Source organism: Podarcis raffonei, chromosome 7 (assembly GCF_027172205.1).
Source record: "Podarcis raffonei isolate rPodRaf1 chromosome 7, rPodRaf1.pri, whole genome shotgun sequence".
Taxonomy (NCBI): Eukaryota; Metazoa; Chordata; class Lepidosauria; order Squamata; family Lacertidae; genus Podarcis; species Podarcis raffonei.
Genome location: NC_070608.1, coordinates 67,433,897 through 67,452,999, shown reverse-complemented (window position 1 = coordinate 67,452,999; position 19,103 = coordinate 67,433,897). Strand labels below are relative to the sequence as shown.

General features: G+C 43.5%; 1 protein-coding gene across 2 annotated transcripts in view; it reads right to left on the bottom strand.

The window, feature by feature from the left end:
• BCL2 (BCL2 apoptosis regulator) overlaps window positions 1–19,103 on the bottom strand; it is a 184,391-nt gene that overhangs the window by 41,819 nt on the left and 123,469 nt on the right. Inside the window, exon 3 of one of the 2 annotated variants that reach the window (XM_053397057.1) lies at window positions 10,334–13,996. The exons of the other annotated variant lie outside the window; for it this stretch is intronic. Coding sequence (XP_053253032.1) covers window positions 13,862–13,996 — 135 coding nt within the window. The 3' untranslated portion in view covers window positions 10,334–13,861. Of the gene's footprint in view, window positions 1–10,333; window positions 13,997–19,103 lie in introns of those variants that run through there. 2 annotated transcript variants of the gene reach the window in all.

Genomic DNA, 19,103 nt, shown 5'->3' with positions numbered 1-19,103 from the left:
CCCTCAGCCAGCAAAGCGAGATGAGAGCCACAACCCCAGAGTTGCCCGCGACTGGACCTAACATTCAGGGGTCCCTTTACCTTTACCTTTAGCAGGGAGGCTGAATGCTGCAGTAGTCGACTTGAGAAATAATAAAATTGTGTATTGAAAAGTTGGGAGTCTCTGTAAATAGAAAAGAGCAAACTCCTTGCTATATTGACAAGCTGAAAGTGGAAGGACTTTGCAACCAGATGGACATATTGGGGGAAAAGATGAAGTAAACAGTTTCTCAATATTTTGATCTTGAGAACAACAACACCCCCCCCAAACAAGTTAAAGTGATTCTGTTGAGAGAGGCTGAGGAACATGAAAATCCAGAATATTGGTTTTGGCAGAGTTTTCAAGGGAAATAGGCAAACAATAGAAAGTTGGACAAGTGAAAAGAGAGGAAGATAAGAAATAGCAGTATTGTAAATCCTTAGCACAGATGTGATATTAGAAGAAAATGAGTGGATAACAAAAGCAAAAGGGAGAACATCAATAATATTTCATAGTGAAGGATGAGCCACTCACCATATGGTTAATTCTTTTTTTCACACTGAAATTCCACTCTCTTTGGAAATATCTATGCAACTTACCTGGTGGTGTTCAAGTCCACATCGGAAATCTGCTTAGCTTAAGAGAATCATACACCCTCAAACATTGAACTGACTGGTGCAACTGGTTTTGTCTACATTATTCCAGTCCTGAAAGAGGTTCGCCCTACCTGTTTGCATTTGGGGTGCTGTTTGATATTTACTTTCAAAGCCCTAATTGGCTTGTGAGCCAGCTTTGTTGGTTAAGGAGTTATCTGTCAGTTTCATCTGGTGCTTTTATTCTGGTTGTGTTTCATTGTACTGTTCATTTCTTCATGCTTGTACAACTGCTCAGAAATCTAGTACGATGAAGTGTGGTATGTAATTGTTTTAAACAAACGAATGACGGTGTGCCGGAGGCTACATGGGAAAAAAGACAGAGAATTCAGATGATTAAGGTTGCAAAACAAGTTCCATTATGGTGTTGTAACAAAATTATGTCAGATATACACCTTTCTCACGTCAAGCCATGTTTAAATGTTTAAAGTCTAAGAGCTTTTGCTATGGAAGATGATGGGAGAAGCATTTGTGTTCTGTTAACAACTGAATTATACAATGGAAAGTGCATGGCGAACGGGTGGGGTTTTTTTTTTGGGGGGGAGAATGTTCTTTTGGAGAAATAACAGCTGTTTTTGTGAACACAGAAAACTGACGAGTAAAGAAAACCTGCCTTGTAAAATTCAAGGGCTTGGACAGGAGGAAGTCAGTAATGAGGAGAGGATGTTAAGAAGGGAGAAAAAGGCATCACCTGCTTTATCCATACACGTTGAGGGAATTCAAAAGTTTGGGCTCCAGATGTTGAGCAAAACCCCAATTTGCAGGAGTTTCCTGTCAGTTTCCACTAGTAACGTTAATTTACAGCCACACGAGAGAGCACTTTGGTCCGTCGCCAGTTCTATCTTTGCATAACTGCAAATGGAAGGGAAGCTCTTGCAGGCAAGCAATCCCTTCCAGAGGAAGATTTGAGATTAGGAGATATCATCTGCCTGGTAGGATTAGTCAGCTCACACTGGCGGGAGCTGAAATGCAAAATTCTCGCTGCATCCAGCGAGTTTCCCATAAAATGGGGTTGACTTAGGGCTCCATATTAAAGGAGATGGGTGGCAAGGGGGGACCAGTTTGAAGCAAGTGGCTTTCATATTGGGGAGAAATGGTGGCGCAGTGACAAGGACATATAGTTTGCATGCAGGTTTGATCCCTGGGGTCTCCTTAAAAGCTCAGCAGGCAAGACTGGTAGATAGATGGACATTTTGCCCCAATATTTTAAGAAGAGGACTCTTTATAAGAGGCTCCTGAAGGACCAGGTCAGGAATAGCTGGCAAGGTTTCCTGTAAGACAGATTGCCTGCTGCTATTACACTTCCTTGGCAGTGTGTAGCCACAAGGGAGTTTTCAAGGGCATTCTGGGGAGTATTTATGGAGGCACAGTGTTCAATGAGAACTGACCAGGCAGTCTTTTTTTTCAAATTAATCAATTAATTGTTATATTGTTGTGCAATCATTATTACTATTATTTGCATGTCTCACCTACCCTAAGGCCCCAGGGCAGGTTAAAAAGGTAAAGGGACCCCTGAACATTAGGTCCAGTCATGGCCGACTCTGGGGTTGCGGCGCTCATCTCGCTTTATTGGCCGAGGGAGCCGGCGTACAGCTTCTGGGTCATGTGGCCAGCATGACTAAGCCACTTCCATGAGCAGCTCATGGAAATGCTGTTTACCTTCCCGCTGGAGCGGTACCTATTTATCTACTTGCACTTTGATGTGCTTTCAAACTGCTAGGTTGGCAGGAACAGGGACTGAGCAACGGGAGCTCACCCCATTGCGGGGATTCGAACCGCCGACCTTCTGATCGGCAAGTCCTAGGCTCTGTGGTTAAACCCACACCGCCACCCGCGTCCCTCCAGGGCGGGTTACTACCATTTAAAAACACAATGGTAAAATCAGGTAAAACTATAATCAGAAAAAGAGGGTGGGCCATAAATCTCTCTCTCTCCCTTAGGTGTCCATGGCTAGGGAAAAGAGGTGTGTCTTTGGCATATAATGAAAGCTATAGTACAGTGGTACCTCTGGTTATGTACTTAATTCGTTCTGGAGGTCTGTTCTTGACCTGAAACAGTTCTTAACCTGAGGTACCACTTTAGCTAATGGGGCCTCCCACTGCCGCCGCACAATTTCTGTTTTCATCCTGAGGTAAAGTTCTTAACCCGAGGTACTACTTCTGGGTTAGCGGAGTCTGTAACCCAAAGTATTTGTAACCCGAGGTACCACTGTATAGAACAATGAAGGTGGCAGATGGGCCTCTGTGGAGAGAGAATTCCACAGCTTAAGGGCAGCCACAGAGAACATCCTGTCCTGGGTTGCCAGCCCCCAAACTGTGCCCAATAACTTTTTACAACATGGCAAGGTTTTCGAGGTGGCCATGCAAGTCTCCCTCCGACAGCCAAGTTGACATGGGAAAGGCTCCCTCAGAGTTTGAAAACCACTTTTCTGTGCTATTCAGAGCAGATCCTGATGACCAAAGGTTGAAATAATTCTGGGAATGCCACAAAAAAAATGCTTCCTCATGTAAAAGCTTTTACTGGGTTTAAATGTTTTTATTTTTTTTTACACTAGCCTGGTATTTTACACCAGCCTGATATTTTGTAAGAGGGCAGGTATATAAATACTTTTATAAATGAACAAATAGTCCCTGACATTGGGCCTTGTGTCAGGGCCCACCTGTGCTGAAGCCTCCTCTGCGTCCTTCCTGGAACATGTCTCAGATGGACACTACGAGTGCTCCAGGATAATGTGGGAACTTAAGATGGTGGTTTGTAGCTACCAGGCAAGCTTATGTGCAGGGGGGTATCCCACTAACATAGGGCAAAGACCCACAAAGGGTGTCCCTCAAAACTGCAGCCAGCCCTCACTGGTGTCTAGCAATATTTATTGTGTGGAACTTGGCCACCACATAGTGAGTCTTCTTCATGTCTTGGCTGTACATTCCTAGTGACCTCTGGGGGTCATGAAAAAAACTCTGTTAATTAGCCTTAAAAGGAGATCTTGGATTTACGGTATCCTGGATATTCTAGCAAAGGAGATGGTTATCTGCCACTGTAACTCCCATAGAAAACTCTCCTCCTACGCTTGTAATGTCCTAACATGCTATTTTTTTGCTCAGCCCGATTGTGTCGCATGGGTAGCTGCTGCAGTTATATTTAGGGATGTTGCTGGCCAGCAGGCAGTGGGTGCTTTCACACAGCAGCTTGTTGTGGACTTTGTGCTGCTTATGTCCAGAACTCTTTCAGTGTGTCCACACAAGATCATCAAAATGCCCACCTGTACTTTGTTTAATCTGGATTTTCTCTTACCATGCAAAATCTGATAAGTAAGCCTAACCAGTTGTACATTTGCAGTCACTCCTGGTATGGAATCTCTTGAGGACATTTGGGGGGGGGGGTTTGGAGGGGGCATTTGTCATCCATGTGGTGATGTTTCAATGGGTGGCCTGTGTGCTCCTCACATGAGATTTGCGCAAGGCCTGTAATCATAAAAAGAAATGTTTGGGGCTGCTTAGTGCTTTGAGTCATATATATGTGAATCATTCTTTCTCAGTCCTCTTTCCCAGCTTTCTCCAACTGATACTCAACTTCAGCTAAGGCACCCAGGGATGGAGGGGAGTGGATCAAATTAGGCTTGTGCCTCTTGCTGTTTTTTCAAGCTTCCACAAGAGTACTGATGGACAAATCTGTCCATTTTGGTTCTCAAAGTTTCCCTTTTTTCCAGGCTTAAATTCAGTTCTCCACGTTTTTTTCAGCTACTTGATTCTGGTGAACTCCTCATTGAAAATTCATCAGCATTTGAAGTGCAAATTTATCCTAATAAACACATTTTTTTCATATGTAGCTTTAACTAATGTACAGTACTTTGCAAGCAATTTCCCCCAGTACATGTTATTTTCATTTAACAAGTGCTCTTTTATGCACACTTACACCTAATATACACACTTTTGCACATCATATTTGATTGGAGATGTGCAGATTTCAAAGGAAAGCTGTGTTTTGGGTTGCATATTGGTTTGAGAAGTGTGAATAGGTAGTTTCTGATTAAAATGCAAACAAACAAACAAAAATCAAATCTCTCTTCCATCCCTACCCAAGAGTCCCCTGCAAAGCCCTGCTGCCCACAATCAAGTGAGCGGTAGCACATCTGGTATGGGGGGAGCGGCATGTCATTCCCCTATTGGGGTAGTTTGTCCATCTTTGGTCCCCATCCTGCACTCAGCTCTCACCTGTGGCTCCTAGTAGTTGTCAGTATATGACAGTGGCCACACCCCAGCTCTAACTGGCCGGCTAAACCAGGTGAGGGTAGCTTATGGATCTCAAACCCTCAATGAGTTAGGGACTTTCCCTGCATGTGAAGACAGGCTCTGGGGGGTTGAGCGATTGAGACCAGTAGTGGGTCCAATGGTCAAGAAGGCAGTTTCTGCATGTGCTGTAGAGGGAAGCAAGGGGCAGATGGGGCTCCTCAACCTGGGAAGGTAGCCCATCTAGGAGGAGGAGGAGGAGGCCAAGAGGGGGGTCTTTTTGTCTGGCAGCCCAGGACCTCTATACACACTGCCCAGGCTTGCACCCTAGGGAGGTCACTTTGGTGCTGTTATTGAAGTGGTTTGATTTCACCCCGGAGGGGCACTCCATTGTATCTTGAGACAGACAGATGCCAGCAGCTTGCCCCGTACAGTGGTACCTTGGGTTAAGAACTTAATTCATTCTGGAGGTCCGTTCTTAACCTGAAACTGTTCTTAACCTGTGGTACCACTTTAGCTAATGGGGCCTCCCACTGCCGCTGTGCCGCCACCGTGCTATTTCTGTTCTCATCCTGAAGCAAAGTTCTTAACCCGAGGTACTATTTCTGGGTTAGCAGAGTCTGTAACCTGAAGCGTCTGTAACCCGAGGTACCACTGTATAAATAAGGAAGAAAACTGACCAAAGCAGAGTGCAATATTAGTGATGCAATATATTTTCCACAGGTTCAAAAAACATGTCTGATGATAATGCCAAGTGCAAATGGATGTTTTGGCCTCGCTTTAATTATTAGGCCACGGTCTATGGAAACAGCACGTTAATTTTCCAGTACTCGGAATCAAACCAAAAGCCGACATCTCACAGTGTGCTTTATTTTATTTCTCTCTCACACAAAATTAGCTGAAAACATGGAACATTTAATGGCAGCATGATTTATGTCGACTTTAAAATAAAACGATGTGATTATTTTAATAAATGGTAATATACAGGCAAACATTTTTTTTTAAAAAAAAACCATTACATACAACATCCAAAACACGGAAATAAACTAGATCTGTGTATTACAGCAATGCTGGTGCTAATTAAAATCCAAACAGAAGAAAAATAGGAGCACGGTCCACTTGCATGGCTAATCTGCACAGCTAGCCTGCTTGCAGTGCACTGGGAAGTAGCAATTGTGTGAGAGGCTCCAATTTCATCATCAAGCCTTCCTCTCTGCTCAGTGCAAGTTACTTGTGCTTGCAAGTAAATGTTTGCAAGGTGCATAGAGGGATGGCTGGGTGGGGAGATGAGAGAAACATACATAATGTCCCATGATTGCTGCCTGCATGTGTGTGGATAGATGGGGAGGGAGGGAGGTGGTAGCAGGCCTCCGTTGAGCCCTGCTTGGAACATCTGTGCATCACTGTTGCAGCAGCCCTTATGCGTGGACCTTCCTTGATGGTTTAACTGAGGGAAAAGCAGACACCTCTGCAGGATTAAGAGAGTGTTCCAGCGTGGCTGGATGTTGTGTATGGATGAAGCTGCATTAACTTTAAGCCGTTTTTAAAAAAAACAACCAACCTGCTAATTAAATTAACTCATCTTTTGTTTTCTCTCAATCCAGTTAGAAACGAAAACATTGCCACTTTCAGAAATGTTTCAGCCTTCCTATTGATGCAAACCCTGGTGGTTCTCTTTGTGGAATGAAGCCCTCCAGCATCACCCACTGCCTCTGAACATGGAAGGTCTGTCTAACTCTCCCGCTAGAACCCAAGCCATGTACGCCGCTTCCATTTTGCTGTTGTTGTTTAGCACTGGAAAGTAGTTGGTGGCTCGTCATACCACAATGCTCTGGGGTCAAATGGAACCGGGTTTGCCCCCATAACTACTATTGAAAAGCGGCTTACATAAACCACAGTTGCACAGCCATTCAATGTCTGCAGAAATGAATCCCCAGTGCCAAATCAGCAAACACTTCTGACCCACACAGGAAGTCCAGGGTCAAGCTGTTTCTTCTTCTGCATAACAGCCCTGGCCTTGTGATCAGAAGAAGGACAGTGGTGCTCAGGGAAGGGGTGATGGGTAACTCTTCCCACTTGCAGTGTTCCCAGTGGAAATCACTCCCCAAAATCTGCTAGCAGACTTGGCGGGGAAGCTTCCATTGGCACTTAATGGAAGCTTTCTTCCTAGGGAAGCAGCTGTAGATAGGGATGGGACAAGGCTGTCAGCTCTGATTTGCGTTTATCCTTTTTCCAACCTTAAGTTCGGTTTGTCACATTGATACATCTGAGATACTTTTAGAAGTCCTCACAAATATTCACCAGCATTTTAGGGCACGCTTCTCCTAATGTACGTTTGTTTGCTTTGCAGGCCCGTACATTCCCCATACATGTTACATTTTGGTTGGAGACGTGTGACTTCTGAAGGATAGCTTGTGTTCCAGTTCGCATATTGTTTGGGGAAGTGCAAATTAAAATGGAAAAAGCTTCTCTCTCATCCTTAGCTGTGGGTTAGCTATTTTCATCAGAACCATGGAGGAACAGGGAATGGTTCACTTTCCTCCCCATCCCAGTATCAGTGAAAAATACGTATGTCAAATACATTCAAACAGTTAAGATCATTTATAGTTTGGTCCTTAGTAGCCTATATGGGGTAAAACAAAAACCTCCAGAAACAAAGCTGAAACCCAATGCACTCTGACCCATTTGTCGTTGAGAGCCACTCTGCCATCTTTAGATGCTGGCTTCATTACACCTGAAACTGATGAAGAAGGGAAGAGGGGTGCCTGTGTATTTGCCTGCAGCTCAGTGTTACCACTGGAGCAGCACAGCTCTGGAATATGAGCATGCGAAACCTAACCAAATTGGTTTGTGTGCAGGCACTGAAGATTCCCCTCTCTCTCTCTCTCTCTCTCTCTCTCTCTCTCTCTCTCTCTCTCTGTGTGTGTGTGTGTGTGTGTTGTGTGTGTGTGTGTATTTGGGCAGGATAGTTTGGTCCATCTTCCAGGGCTCTTTCTTTCTTGAGGGAATCTTCAGTGCTTCCTAGGAAGCCTGCACACAATGTATTTGGCCAGGGAGGGCCGTTCTGGAGGCATTTTCTTACTTCTTCTCATTCACAGAGACCGCAAAAGCTTCACTGTTAATGATCTCCAGCAGTTTCACATGGTGGGACCTGTGGCACGGTTAGAGCATGGTGCTGATAACACCAAGGTTGCAGGTTCGATCCCAGTATGGGGCAGCTGCATATTCCTGCATTGCGGGGCGCTGGACTAGATGATCCTCAGGGTCCCTTCCAGCTCTGCAATTCTATGATTCCTTCTATGTGCAGTTATTTTCTCAGCACTGTCATTTTTTTTTTTAGAACTGGCCCCTCAGAACTGGGTTATTACGCACAAGGTTAATGGGAGCCAACTTGGTTGAGTGCATAAGTATAAATGAGCACACAAGCAAGAGATTCCTGTGGAAACGTCAGTTCTGCTGTGGAATTATGGCATGGCTTAGGGAGAGTCACTTGAGTCTTGGTTCCTTGTGCAAGGAGAAAGTGCTACTGATTCGATGTTTTGCAGGGCTTCCCCACCCCTAAACCAAAACAATGTACCAGGTGAAACTGGGAAAGGCTGCCAGTCACGGTGAAAAAGCTCAGGGAAAGGGCAGTTTCAAGCTTTTATATACATTCAACCTTTCTAAATATGTTTAACATGACTATTAGCAATATCAACTGTCCTTATAGCTAGTGCAGCCACAACACTGTACAATTCTGCAGCAAAGATGGGAGGAGGGAACACCGAAGATCACCTGCATAAAATATAGACTATCAACAGCACACCTGGCCTTCTCTGGCATACACCTATTACGATACTGTGAAGCCCAGCGGACAGAGACACAATAAAACATCAATTGTCAGCATCTACCTAAATGCCTTGTAACGTGACTACTTCAAATTACACCTAAAGCAGCTTTGAAAAGTCTCGGAACTGGGTGATGCCACAAAATAAAACTTTGTTCAAAGAATCATGGTAGAATAGCAGCACAGACATATCATATAGTTCATTCTCATTACCATTTCATTTTGACAATTGTAAACCTTCAGCTAAAAAAAAGACAAGAAAAAAAGACCCAATTCTTCTTTGATGGTAACGTCAGAGGCTATTTGCGATGAGGAGTTTGCAGCTACCATTTGAAGCGTGCTAAATAGAGAGCTTGAACCTAGCTCCATGTTGCGTTGCCTCTGTGCTGGGATGGCACAGAAGAAGTGGCACCAGGGTATGGGCATTGCACAGAACAGTGGAAGGCAGAATCTGTTTGCTTTTGTTCCATCTCTGCCACTCCAGATAATGCAGCTGCTTAGGCTCAGGCTGCCCAGCCTATTTGCTGGCTCAGAACAACGAAAGCTGCTGTCGTCTTGACCCATGCATAATGGTTGCCTTGCACAAGTTGGGAAGTATGGCACCAGATTCTCTGCCTGCCAAGCATGTTGCAACAGTTCAAGGGTAGATCTTGGTACAGATACAGATACAGATCTTGGGCACAGGATGCCTTCTCTTCTCCCATGTCATACTGTTACATGTCTCAGCAGGTTTAGGATATGGTGCAGTACTGGTTGTTCCCATGTTGCTATTGTTCCTTATCACACCCTTAGGCATCGTTCTAGGGCAGTGTCTTCAGTCTTGGGTTCCCAGATGCTGCTGACAAACGGTCAAAAGTGATGAGAGTTTTGTAATACAACAGCATCTAGGGACCCTAGATTGAAGGATGCTGTCCTAGGGTATGTTTGCACCGTGAGTTGAATTTAGGGCCTACTTCAAACACATATGACCATTACTTATCGGCTGTGACGATAAATGTGCATACTCGCCACTGACAGAAATTTCACATAACTTGATGTCAACCCAAACAACAGTACTTTACAACAGAGACAGATTGCATATTGAACGGGACAGCCTCATCTTATGCAAAGTTAGGCATGCTTAAACCACTAAACACACCTATCCTAGCATAGAACCCCCGGGCTGTGAGAGTTGCTAAGTACTAAGCAAACAAGTGAGGAAAGATCAAGTGATATGTGAACCAGCCCTTGGTGAAGTTATTGGCATGCAACACTGATGAAAAGCATTGAATACTGCAGCTTCACTGGCGCATGGAAACCTATGCGTTCTGCAACACATAGGTACCTCCTTTGCAGCATAGTTACTTGGATTCTCAGAAGGATGTGGTTTGTTAGATAATTAATTCCCACCCCCATATGTTGTTGTGTTGTTGTTTTTTACTCTTCGGACAATGCAGTAAATGTTAGAAATGTTTAAAGCCGTTGAGTCCCATAGGATGAAGGTGAGCCTAGCTTCTTCTGAATTGCTCCTTTTGACATTTATTCATAAGCATTTCAGCTTTTGCAAAGCTAAGCATTTCAACTTGGTGAAGTTACACCCATGGTATCGAGGGTACATAAGATTGAACAAATGCCTTTATACATTTATTTCCGCCGTGAAGCGTAAAAGCTTAGTTCACTGTCGCTCCTGAAATGACGGGTACAAGTGCCATAACTGTAGAGTAGCTACAGCGATGCTGAGATGCATTAACACACTGGGCACACTCCCCAAGGAACTTTTCTTGCACATGCTCCATTTTAATGACTGGGAGCTCAACAAGAGTAGCTCCTTGGTGGATTCTGCCCATTTTTTAAAAAGCAGCTTTGAAGACATGATATAAACTACAGCCTTAAGCAATGAAAATATTACATTCCCTAGATATTTTTTTTGTATATAATGCCACAAAATTAAGATATTTCACTCAGATCTGATAAGCCTTCTTCAGCTTTCTTTCTTTCTTTCTTTCTTTCTTTCTTTCTTTCTTTCTTTTGCTTTATTTATTTATTTATCTACCTATGCCATCTTAAGTGTTAAAGCAACTGTACTTCAGTCCAGATATTTATTATTGGATGCATATTAATGTATAAAATCAATTTCTGTACAGTTTTATAAACATAAAAATAAAATAAAAGGGTGAGGATTTTTTTTAAAGATGGAAATTTACAGAAGTCAAACATGTCCACCACATCTAATTTAGATTTTGTTCCTTTGGGGCATGTATTGTTTAAATAAAATAAAAATAAAAAGCCCTTGCATTAATATGGCCCAAAACTCATTGGCTGGATCCAAAGAACTAATGGAGAGTTGGCTTTTTGTATATGCTGAGATATTTCTGGCTCCCCACTGCAACATCACAAAACTGCTCATGAGGGCTGGTGGGGCATCACCCCCCACCCCCCACCCTGTGCAGAATCCGAGGGCAGATCTACACTCGTGGTTTATAATGTTAAGAATGTGTTATTAAAATGTGGCACCAGAGGGTGCTGCAGAGCAGTGAACCACTGGCAATGGAAAACAGCACTGAATGTTACATAACGTTATATTTAGTAACGTTTATCAGATCAATGTAGATCCAGCCCTATGCTGTAATAAGGGCTGATGCTGGAGACAAAAACTGTCCTGAGCATGCAGGAAAGCATCTGTTGTGTGTATGAGTTTCTTTTGACCCCTTGGCCTTTTCCCCACTTAATGTATTACACTGATATCAACAACTGGCCATTACGGCAAAGCATCCAATCTAGAGTTGCCTTTGTTAAAGTGGTAAATATATTTGAATACATGACCAGAGGTGCTTCTAAGCGGGAGCTTAATTTGCTAAAAGGTTATTGAGATATCACAAACATGTCATTACCAACAAGTTTATCCCCCTCTTATTGGACTTTCCTCAGAAGGGATAAATCTCTCTCTCTCTCTCTCTCTCTCTCTCTAGGTGGGGGTGAATACAGACATGTTTGAGAAGCACTGAACCCACTGTAAGCACCCTCTTGGAAGCACTGAGGAAGAGACCACCCTGCCAGTTCTTTGACTTTAGGGGTTGAGTCCACCTCAGGCAACCCAACCCCATTCAGCTGTAACTTGCTCTTAAATACCTTCAGCAATGAAGATTCTGCAACACCAGCCTCATAACAGCTCGCCTGGTCAGTGTAGGTGACCAGGAATTGCTTACAAGCAAGTCAGTGGCCTGGCAGAAAAAGGACAGCTCACTCCATCAATGGTAGGCTTGGGAGAAGGCCATTCATTTTACTAGCTTGCTGACTGGCTAGTAGCATATGACCCTCCCTCTGCAGCCAGCATGGAAGAATGGGCTACTAGGCCCTTAGTAAGCTAATGCTTCTTCTTTTTTGCAGGCTAGTAACTTCTGTTATTTACAAAGCTGCAGTACACCAAGAAGCTCTCAAGGGACCCACATCTTTGGAGAAGCCCACCTCCTTGCTGCTGTCACCACTGCCCATTCAATTGCCCTTTTCCTCTAGATACAATCCACACACCTGCCCAGAAGGAGAAGGCAAAGGGAAGCGAATGGTGCTTCTTTTTCTGCTGTCTGCACACCTGGGAGGACAGGTGAGCTCGCAGCAACAGCCAGGTATAGGGCCTGGGGGGTCTGGTGGTCAGGAGTGGGCCATGGAAGGCTCTCAGCGATGCTCAACCACGATGACAGCCGTGCTCCTAGTGATCAATCTCATGCTATGTGTTTAGAATTTTTTAAAACAAAATAAGGTACTCTCAGAAAAGTGGTGTTATTAAGTACTCTGCTTTCATCTTACTGAAAAGGATTTTAAACAAGGATTCCCCCCTCCCTCCCCTCTTCCTCCCCAGGTTTCCATACAAAAGGCAATAGGCACCTTAGGGAACGGGATGATGTCTGTGAGCCTCTGCAGATGGAGGCAATGGATGCATTCTTGATCCTTTTGAAGACCGTCTTAAAAGAAATAACCAGGACGCAATACTATTGAGGGGAATAAAGCTCCACTTAGGAAAAAAAAATGCAAAGAACTTAACTTGGGGGGGTGGGGTGGTCCGTTTTGATAAAGATGGTGGATCCGAGCTAATCTCTTGTCACCTGATTTCAATTCTTGGGCCTCTCTTGGCTTCGAGATGTATTATTCAGCAACCAACGTGGATTGCTTTTAAGACCACCACCCACCCTCCCCGGCAAAGAAGAAATCAGAGAGTAAAAGTAGGATCAGCTGTGAGTAAACTCTCGCTCCAGTGGGGATGCGAGCCAGAACATCCAGGCTCCAGGTCCTGCAAGGCAGGTGGCAGGCACTTACGGTTTCCTGATGGCCGTGTGGTAAAGTGAGGATTGAAGAATATACTCTATAAACAGAATATTTGTTCTGCAGTTCCAAAGTTATTTCGTTTCAAATCGTTGCTTTGAGGATGCACAAATGGTATCCTCCCAACGATGACCTATGGTGGTGTTGAGTGGCACAAAACAGTACATATCAGGATGCTTCACAAGTTGGGATGAAATCGTATTCCCAGACGTCAGCTTTGGGCCTGAGCTGACGAGCTACATGGGCTTTATTACTGGCCTGAACCTCGCGTCGTTTCTCGCTCTGGATAGGTACCATGTCAAATTGCTATATCCCAAAGGCGTTACTGGCTTGAAATTGCTCCCATCTCATCCATGCTGCGATTTACTTCCTCCTTCAGTGGGCAGAGCAATAAACTGCAAATTTACACCTCTGCAAGTAGCCCATTTACTGTCTTTCCTGCAGATAAAACACCTCGGTCTCTTGTGCCCTATAGTCCAATGTGATAAAAATAGTCTTGTCGAGCGGCATTTTGCAAGAAAGCTGAAGATCTTTGGAGTGTCCTTAAACTTCCGTTATAAAGATGCATGTGGGTATAACTTGCAGAATTTCAGGAAAATAGCAGGTTAAATGTAAAATATCTTCAATAAATAACTCTTCTCCTGCACTGTAAAAAATAAATGAATATTCCCTTTGGCAGTAATAGCTGATTTAATATTTAGACAGAAAGATACTTGGCTCATAAAATAATAGCATTATGCTACAGGAAAAACAAAACAAAAAAAGCTCTCATGCTTTCTGATCCTCTCTTTTCAATTAAAAAAAAGAGACTTTTTCATCAGTTCGCCACAAGTTGGTTGAAGTCACTTATGCCCCAGATAAGCTCCAAGGGTGATGCAGGCACCCACAACAGCCAGACTCAGGATTGTCTTCAGAGACAGCCACGAGAAATCGAACAAAGGCCTCATGTTGTTGCTGTAGAGCTCCACAAAAGCATCCTAAAGTAAAAGAGAGAGGGGCAGGATTATTTGTTTATTATTAATAGTCATAACATGCCTTTTCACCCTGTAATCCCAAAGTGTGGTACCTGCAGGCACAACAGAGAAAATTAAGTAATGAGCTATGCAGAAATGGCAAACCTGACAACAAAATCAAGAGACCAAAATGATGAACTTTTTAACAGAAGAGTTGGACGCCTTCTGTGAACTATCTGGAAAAGTGAAATCGCAGGCAGGATTGAGGATATGAGCAGCGGAAGTAAGATGACAAAATGGTTGCATTACAGGGATTTTTAGTAATAAATAAGAGCTTGAGATACAATGCAGTAGAAATGGGTTAGAATAAAAATTCTTTGGAGGTTTGGGTGGTTAGTCAATATATGAAACAAAGATGTGTGATTATTTGATCTGAAGTTTTTATCTCTCTCTCTCAAATTAAAACAACATACTGCATGAAACTTCAATTAAAGCAATAACTTAAAAAGCAATTGGAAATAACATCAGCTCTACAGAAGGAGAAGCATTCTCTTAATCCCCACCTGGCCCAAAGATCAGAAGGCCAGAATTCTAGAACAGAAAGTGGTGCAAGCATTCACAACAAACCAAGGGATTCTTCGACATCAGCTGAACTATAAAACCAAACCTGTCATGAGGTGGACTGTTGCCTTGCCTCAGGGACTGGACTGGATGTGAACCAACAAACTGAAGTTCAATCCAGGTACAACTGAGGTACTTTTAGTGAGTGGTTCCTTAGACCAGGTGGCTGGGATGTTGCCTGCTCTTGAAGGGGTTACACTTCCTCTGAAGAAGTCAGTAGGCAACTTGTGGCTACTCCTGGATCCATCGCTGTGCCTTGAGGCTCAGGAGGCCTCGGTGACACAGGGTGCCTGCAGCCCAGACGTTCCCCTACCTGGACAGCGATAGCCTAACTTCTGTTGTCTATGTTCTGGTAACCTCTAGGTTACATTACTGCAAAGTATTACACTGATCCTGGCCTGACTGCACTGGCTGCTGATTAGTTTCTGGGCCCAACACAAAGTGTCCAACACAAAGGACATCATCTCCCCATATGAATTGACCTGGACCCTTCAATCATCCTCTGAAGCCCTTCTTTGTGTGCCTCCTCCACAAGATGTCTGGAGGGCAGCAACACAAAAATGGGCTTTTTCTGCGGCACCTTCATTACTTATCTTTAGGTACCAGGTGAAAACGTTTCTCTAGAACCAGGACTTGGGCTGATTAAACCATCTATGCTCTTTTAAATGTGTTTGTGGGAGGGAGGTTTCGTTTTATACTTTGTGATTTCATTTTGTATTTGTTGTTGTGAAATTCAAAAAATAAACAAACAGTATAAGTTGCAAATGAAGCATTTTGGTAGAACCTTTTCCCTCTTCCCAGTCTAGAACTCTGGGCATGTTGGTCTATCGCTACAGTGCCTCCCCAAAATGATGGGTGCTACAAATTCAGCTTACCCTGCCATGCTACTCCCACCAGCAGAACCTGACAGGTTAAGGATTAGGAGGTGCAGAGCTTGGTGGTATCCCAGGTACAAAGTTATAAACCAGGCATGGGCAAACTCGGCCCTCCAGATGTTTTGGGACTACAACTCCCATCATCCCTAGCTAACAGGACCAGTGGTCAGGGATGGTGGGAACTGTAGTCTCAAAACATCTGGAGGGCCGAGTTTGCCTGTGTCTGTTATAAACAATGGTTGAAGCTAGACATCCGATTCTGGATACAGCAATTATTGATGCATCTAACATCTGACACAAGATGGCGCATCAGGCTTCTTACATTATGCAACTCAAACCCTGTGCAGCTAGACTTTTAATGAGACAAACAGGGAAATAGTGTTATCTTCCACAATTTATTTTTTACAAAAAGACAGACAGACAAACAAACAAACAAAAACAGACTGGCTTATATCCTGTTGTTTCTATTATTATCCTTTTAACAGAAGCAAGCACGAACTGCCTTTAATACAAAATATAAAAGTTACAGTGCTAAGAACTTAATTTGTTCTGAAGGTCCGTTCTTAACCTGAGGTACCACTTTAGCTAATGGGGTCTCCCGCTGCTGCCGCGCAATTTCTGTTCTCATCCTGAAGCAAAGTTCTTAACCTGAGGTACTATTTCTGGGTTAGTGGAGTCTGTAACCTGAAGCGTCTGTAACCTGAGGTACCACTGTATTGGCCACAGTTCTACACACGAGTCTGCAGAAGTCAGGGTTAGATATCCTCACTGAAAGAAACAGCTTCAAGGCTGCCTTTTTTTCTTTTCTGGATTGCGGCTTCTCTAAGTGCAGTTTCTCAGCTGTGATTCCAACAGATCGAACATCTGCAAACTTAAGCGCAATAATTTAAGGTTTGTTTGTTGTTTTGGATTACAAAGGAAAATGAACTGGCATAAAAGGTTAATCTTTTGTATTTGGAATTAGTTAAGTTACATTATGTTCCAGTTAGTTAAGATGTACCATTAATAAAACAATCAGAAGAAGAAAATGTCTAAAATAGAGGAAAGAGCAAACAACACATTTCCAAAATATCCCTTCATTTTATCTGCTGTCAGGTTGCAACCCAGAGAGTTGCTGAGTTCTCTTTGCCTGCGCATGTACAGACAGTATCAACAAGGCAGTGCACAGGTCATGGTTCAAAAGCCAACAACCAGACTCTTGTCATCTCCTTGGTCTCCTCACCTGATGTCAGGGGGGGAAATGGTTTAACATGTGCTTCTAGAGTTTCAAGGAAATAGCCTTTTAAACGTACAGGGCCTTGTATACTCCACTGGTCCCTAGCTTTCTCCTGAAATGTTGGGCAGGAGGGGAGATGAGGGACAACTGGGCATGGGAGAACCATCTACAGTGTTGATGAGCAATGGCTACAAGATGGCTGAAGTCTGGGCCACGAAGGGACTTGCTTGGTTAGATGTGTGCAGGTGCTTCGCATCTCCTCATAAAGTTGTGCTGTTATTGGAGGTAAGGAGCTCATTCACACATGTGTGTTTAGTACTTGACAGCTATGGTGTTGAGGTGACCTGCATATGATCAGGCTTCCACATCACCTCAGACACTGGCTGTCCAATGGAATCTTTCCTCGTATTGATGAGCAAGTCATCACTGGTTACCGGGAGGCTTCCTGGTTCAAGTCAAGATGTTGCCTTTGACCCACAAAACCCTAAACGCCTTGAGTCCTGGGTTATTTCCAATTCAAAGAGACCTATGGTCCTACTTTTTAGAGGTGAGCCTGGACTCTACAAGGAACACAGCTATGGACCATTTCTTCCACAGACTTTTATGGAACAAGCAGTGTGAAGGGCTCCTCGTCCAACATGCCTTTGGTTGCTTGTTCGTTCTTTCAGTTTATTGATTTGCGTTTATGGTGGGGTTTTTTACGCCAATTAAATTGTTCTATGATTTTTAACGCGTTGGAGCTGTTTTGTGAAAAGCCCTATTCAAGTCGGGGAAATAAATACACAATCAGCGAAGTGTTGAGCAATCTAGTGACAAACAGGGCATGGGTAAAACTGCCCCAAAGAAAGTCCTATTCAGGATTACTCAACTAAAGAAACCACCACAATTTATTTATTTTTTGTAATGATAGACTTAACATTTGACTGCACTAATGCTGGACTGTAAGTCATGTACTTTCCTGCACTATTTAACTAATTGAGTCACCCCCCCCAAAAAAACCCCAACACTTCTGAATACTATATACCAGCGCTATAATGTGGACTGCAAGCAAACCTTGCAGAACTCTGATGTCATTGCTGCAGAGTTTTCCTCTTGATCATTTTAGCCAATGCTTTGCTTTGGAAATGGAGTAGACAAGTTGGATTAAAAATGGCAACTGAGATGCAATTCCAATAAGGTTATTTTTCAAAAAATAAAGACAGAGGAAATGCAAGTATTGGTGCTCATCTATGGATTTCTAAAGCTACGGAAGTCAACAAGAAGATGAAGTCATTGCAAAATTAGATTGACTTGTTTTCTGATTTGTCAGCTTCGCCTCCCCCTCCTTTTAATCTCATAGGTAGTGGGTTGTCTGTGCTAAGCATGAAAGAGGGCAGACCGAGCGAGGGTGGGCTGCAGTGACATTGAGACAATGTTAAAGCTCTGAGTTATGGTGACGGGTAAAGAAACATAAGCAGAAAATGCACAGCGGGAAATCACTGTTCTTATTGAGACTATGACAACAATAACATCAACGTCTACCTTATGGCGACTACGCCATATATTCTAAGTAACTGTTTTATGGGTCCTTTCCTTTCCTCTTTGGTGCTTTCTCAAACATCCTGATTAGACTTATTTCCGAAGCTTGTTTGAACAGCCTGTCACTATTTGTTTAAGTCTGAAAACCTGATTTAAACAAACACCCGGACCCATTTTATGCACTAAACCAACAGGGAAGTGGGAGGTGGGCAACTGAAAAAGACCCACTGATTTGCATAGGTGATGTCTTGCAAGCAGAGTCTTTGGGAGGGCAGGGTTGAGGAGGGACATGTTTGGGGGAACAGCTACACACTTGGGAACCAGCTACACACTTGGTGTCTCCTTCTTCTGTCCCATGGAAGGAGAGGAAATGAGCAGACACGAACCATTGCTGACTTCCTAGACTGATCCCATCAAAACATATGAAGATGCTTTATACCAGGTGAGGTCATTGGTCCATCTAACCTGGTACTGTTCTTCTCTGGCTGGCATTGGTTCTCCAAGGCCTTAGGCAGAGAGAAGGTTGTTGTTTTTGTACCAGCATTGTAGGAATTGACAAACTTGTCCGTTTCTGTTTCTCATTTTTTCCATTCTCAGGTTTAGTTCTCCACCTTTCCACATCAGTTTGCAATTAAAAAACCAAACTCAAGAAAATTCATCAGCAGATTTCTCCTAATTTTTGTATGCATTTTTGCCCAATATGCATGCACATTTTTGCAAAGCAATTTCTCCAAACATAATATAAGAATAGGATAGGATAGAATTAATAATAAAAAATAACCCACCCTTCACCCTAAGGTCCTAGGGCAGGCACCCCCAAACCCGGCCCTCCAGCTGTTTTGGGACTACAATTCCCATCACCCCTAGCTAACAGGATCAGTGGTCAGGGATGATGGCAACT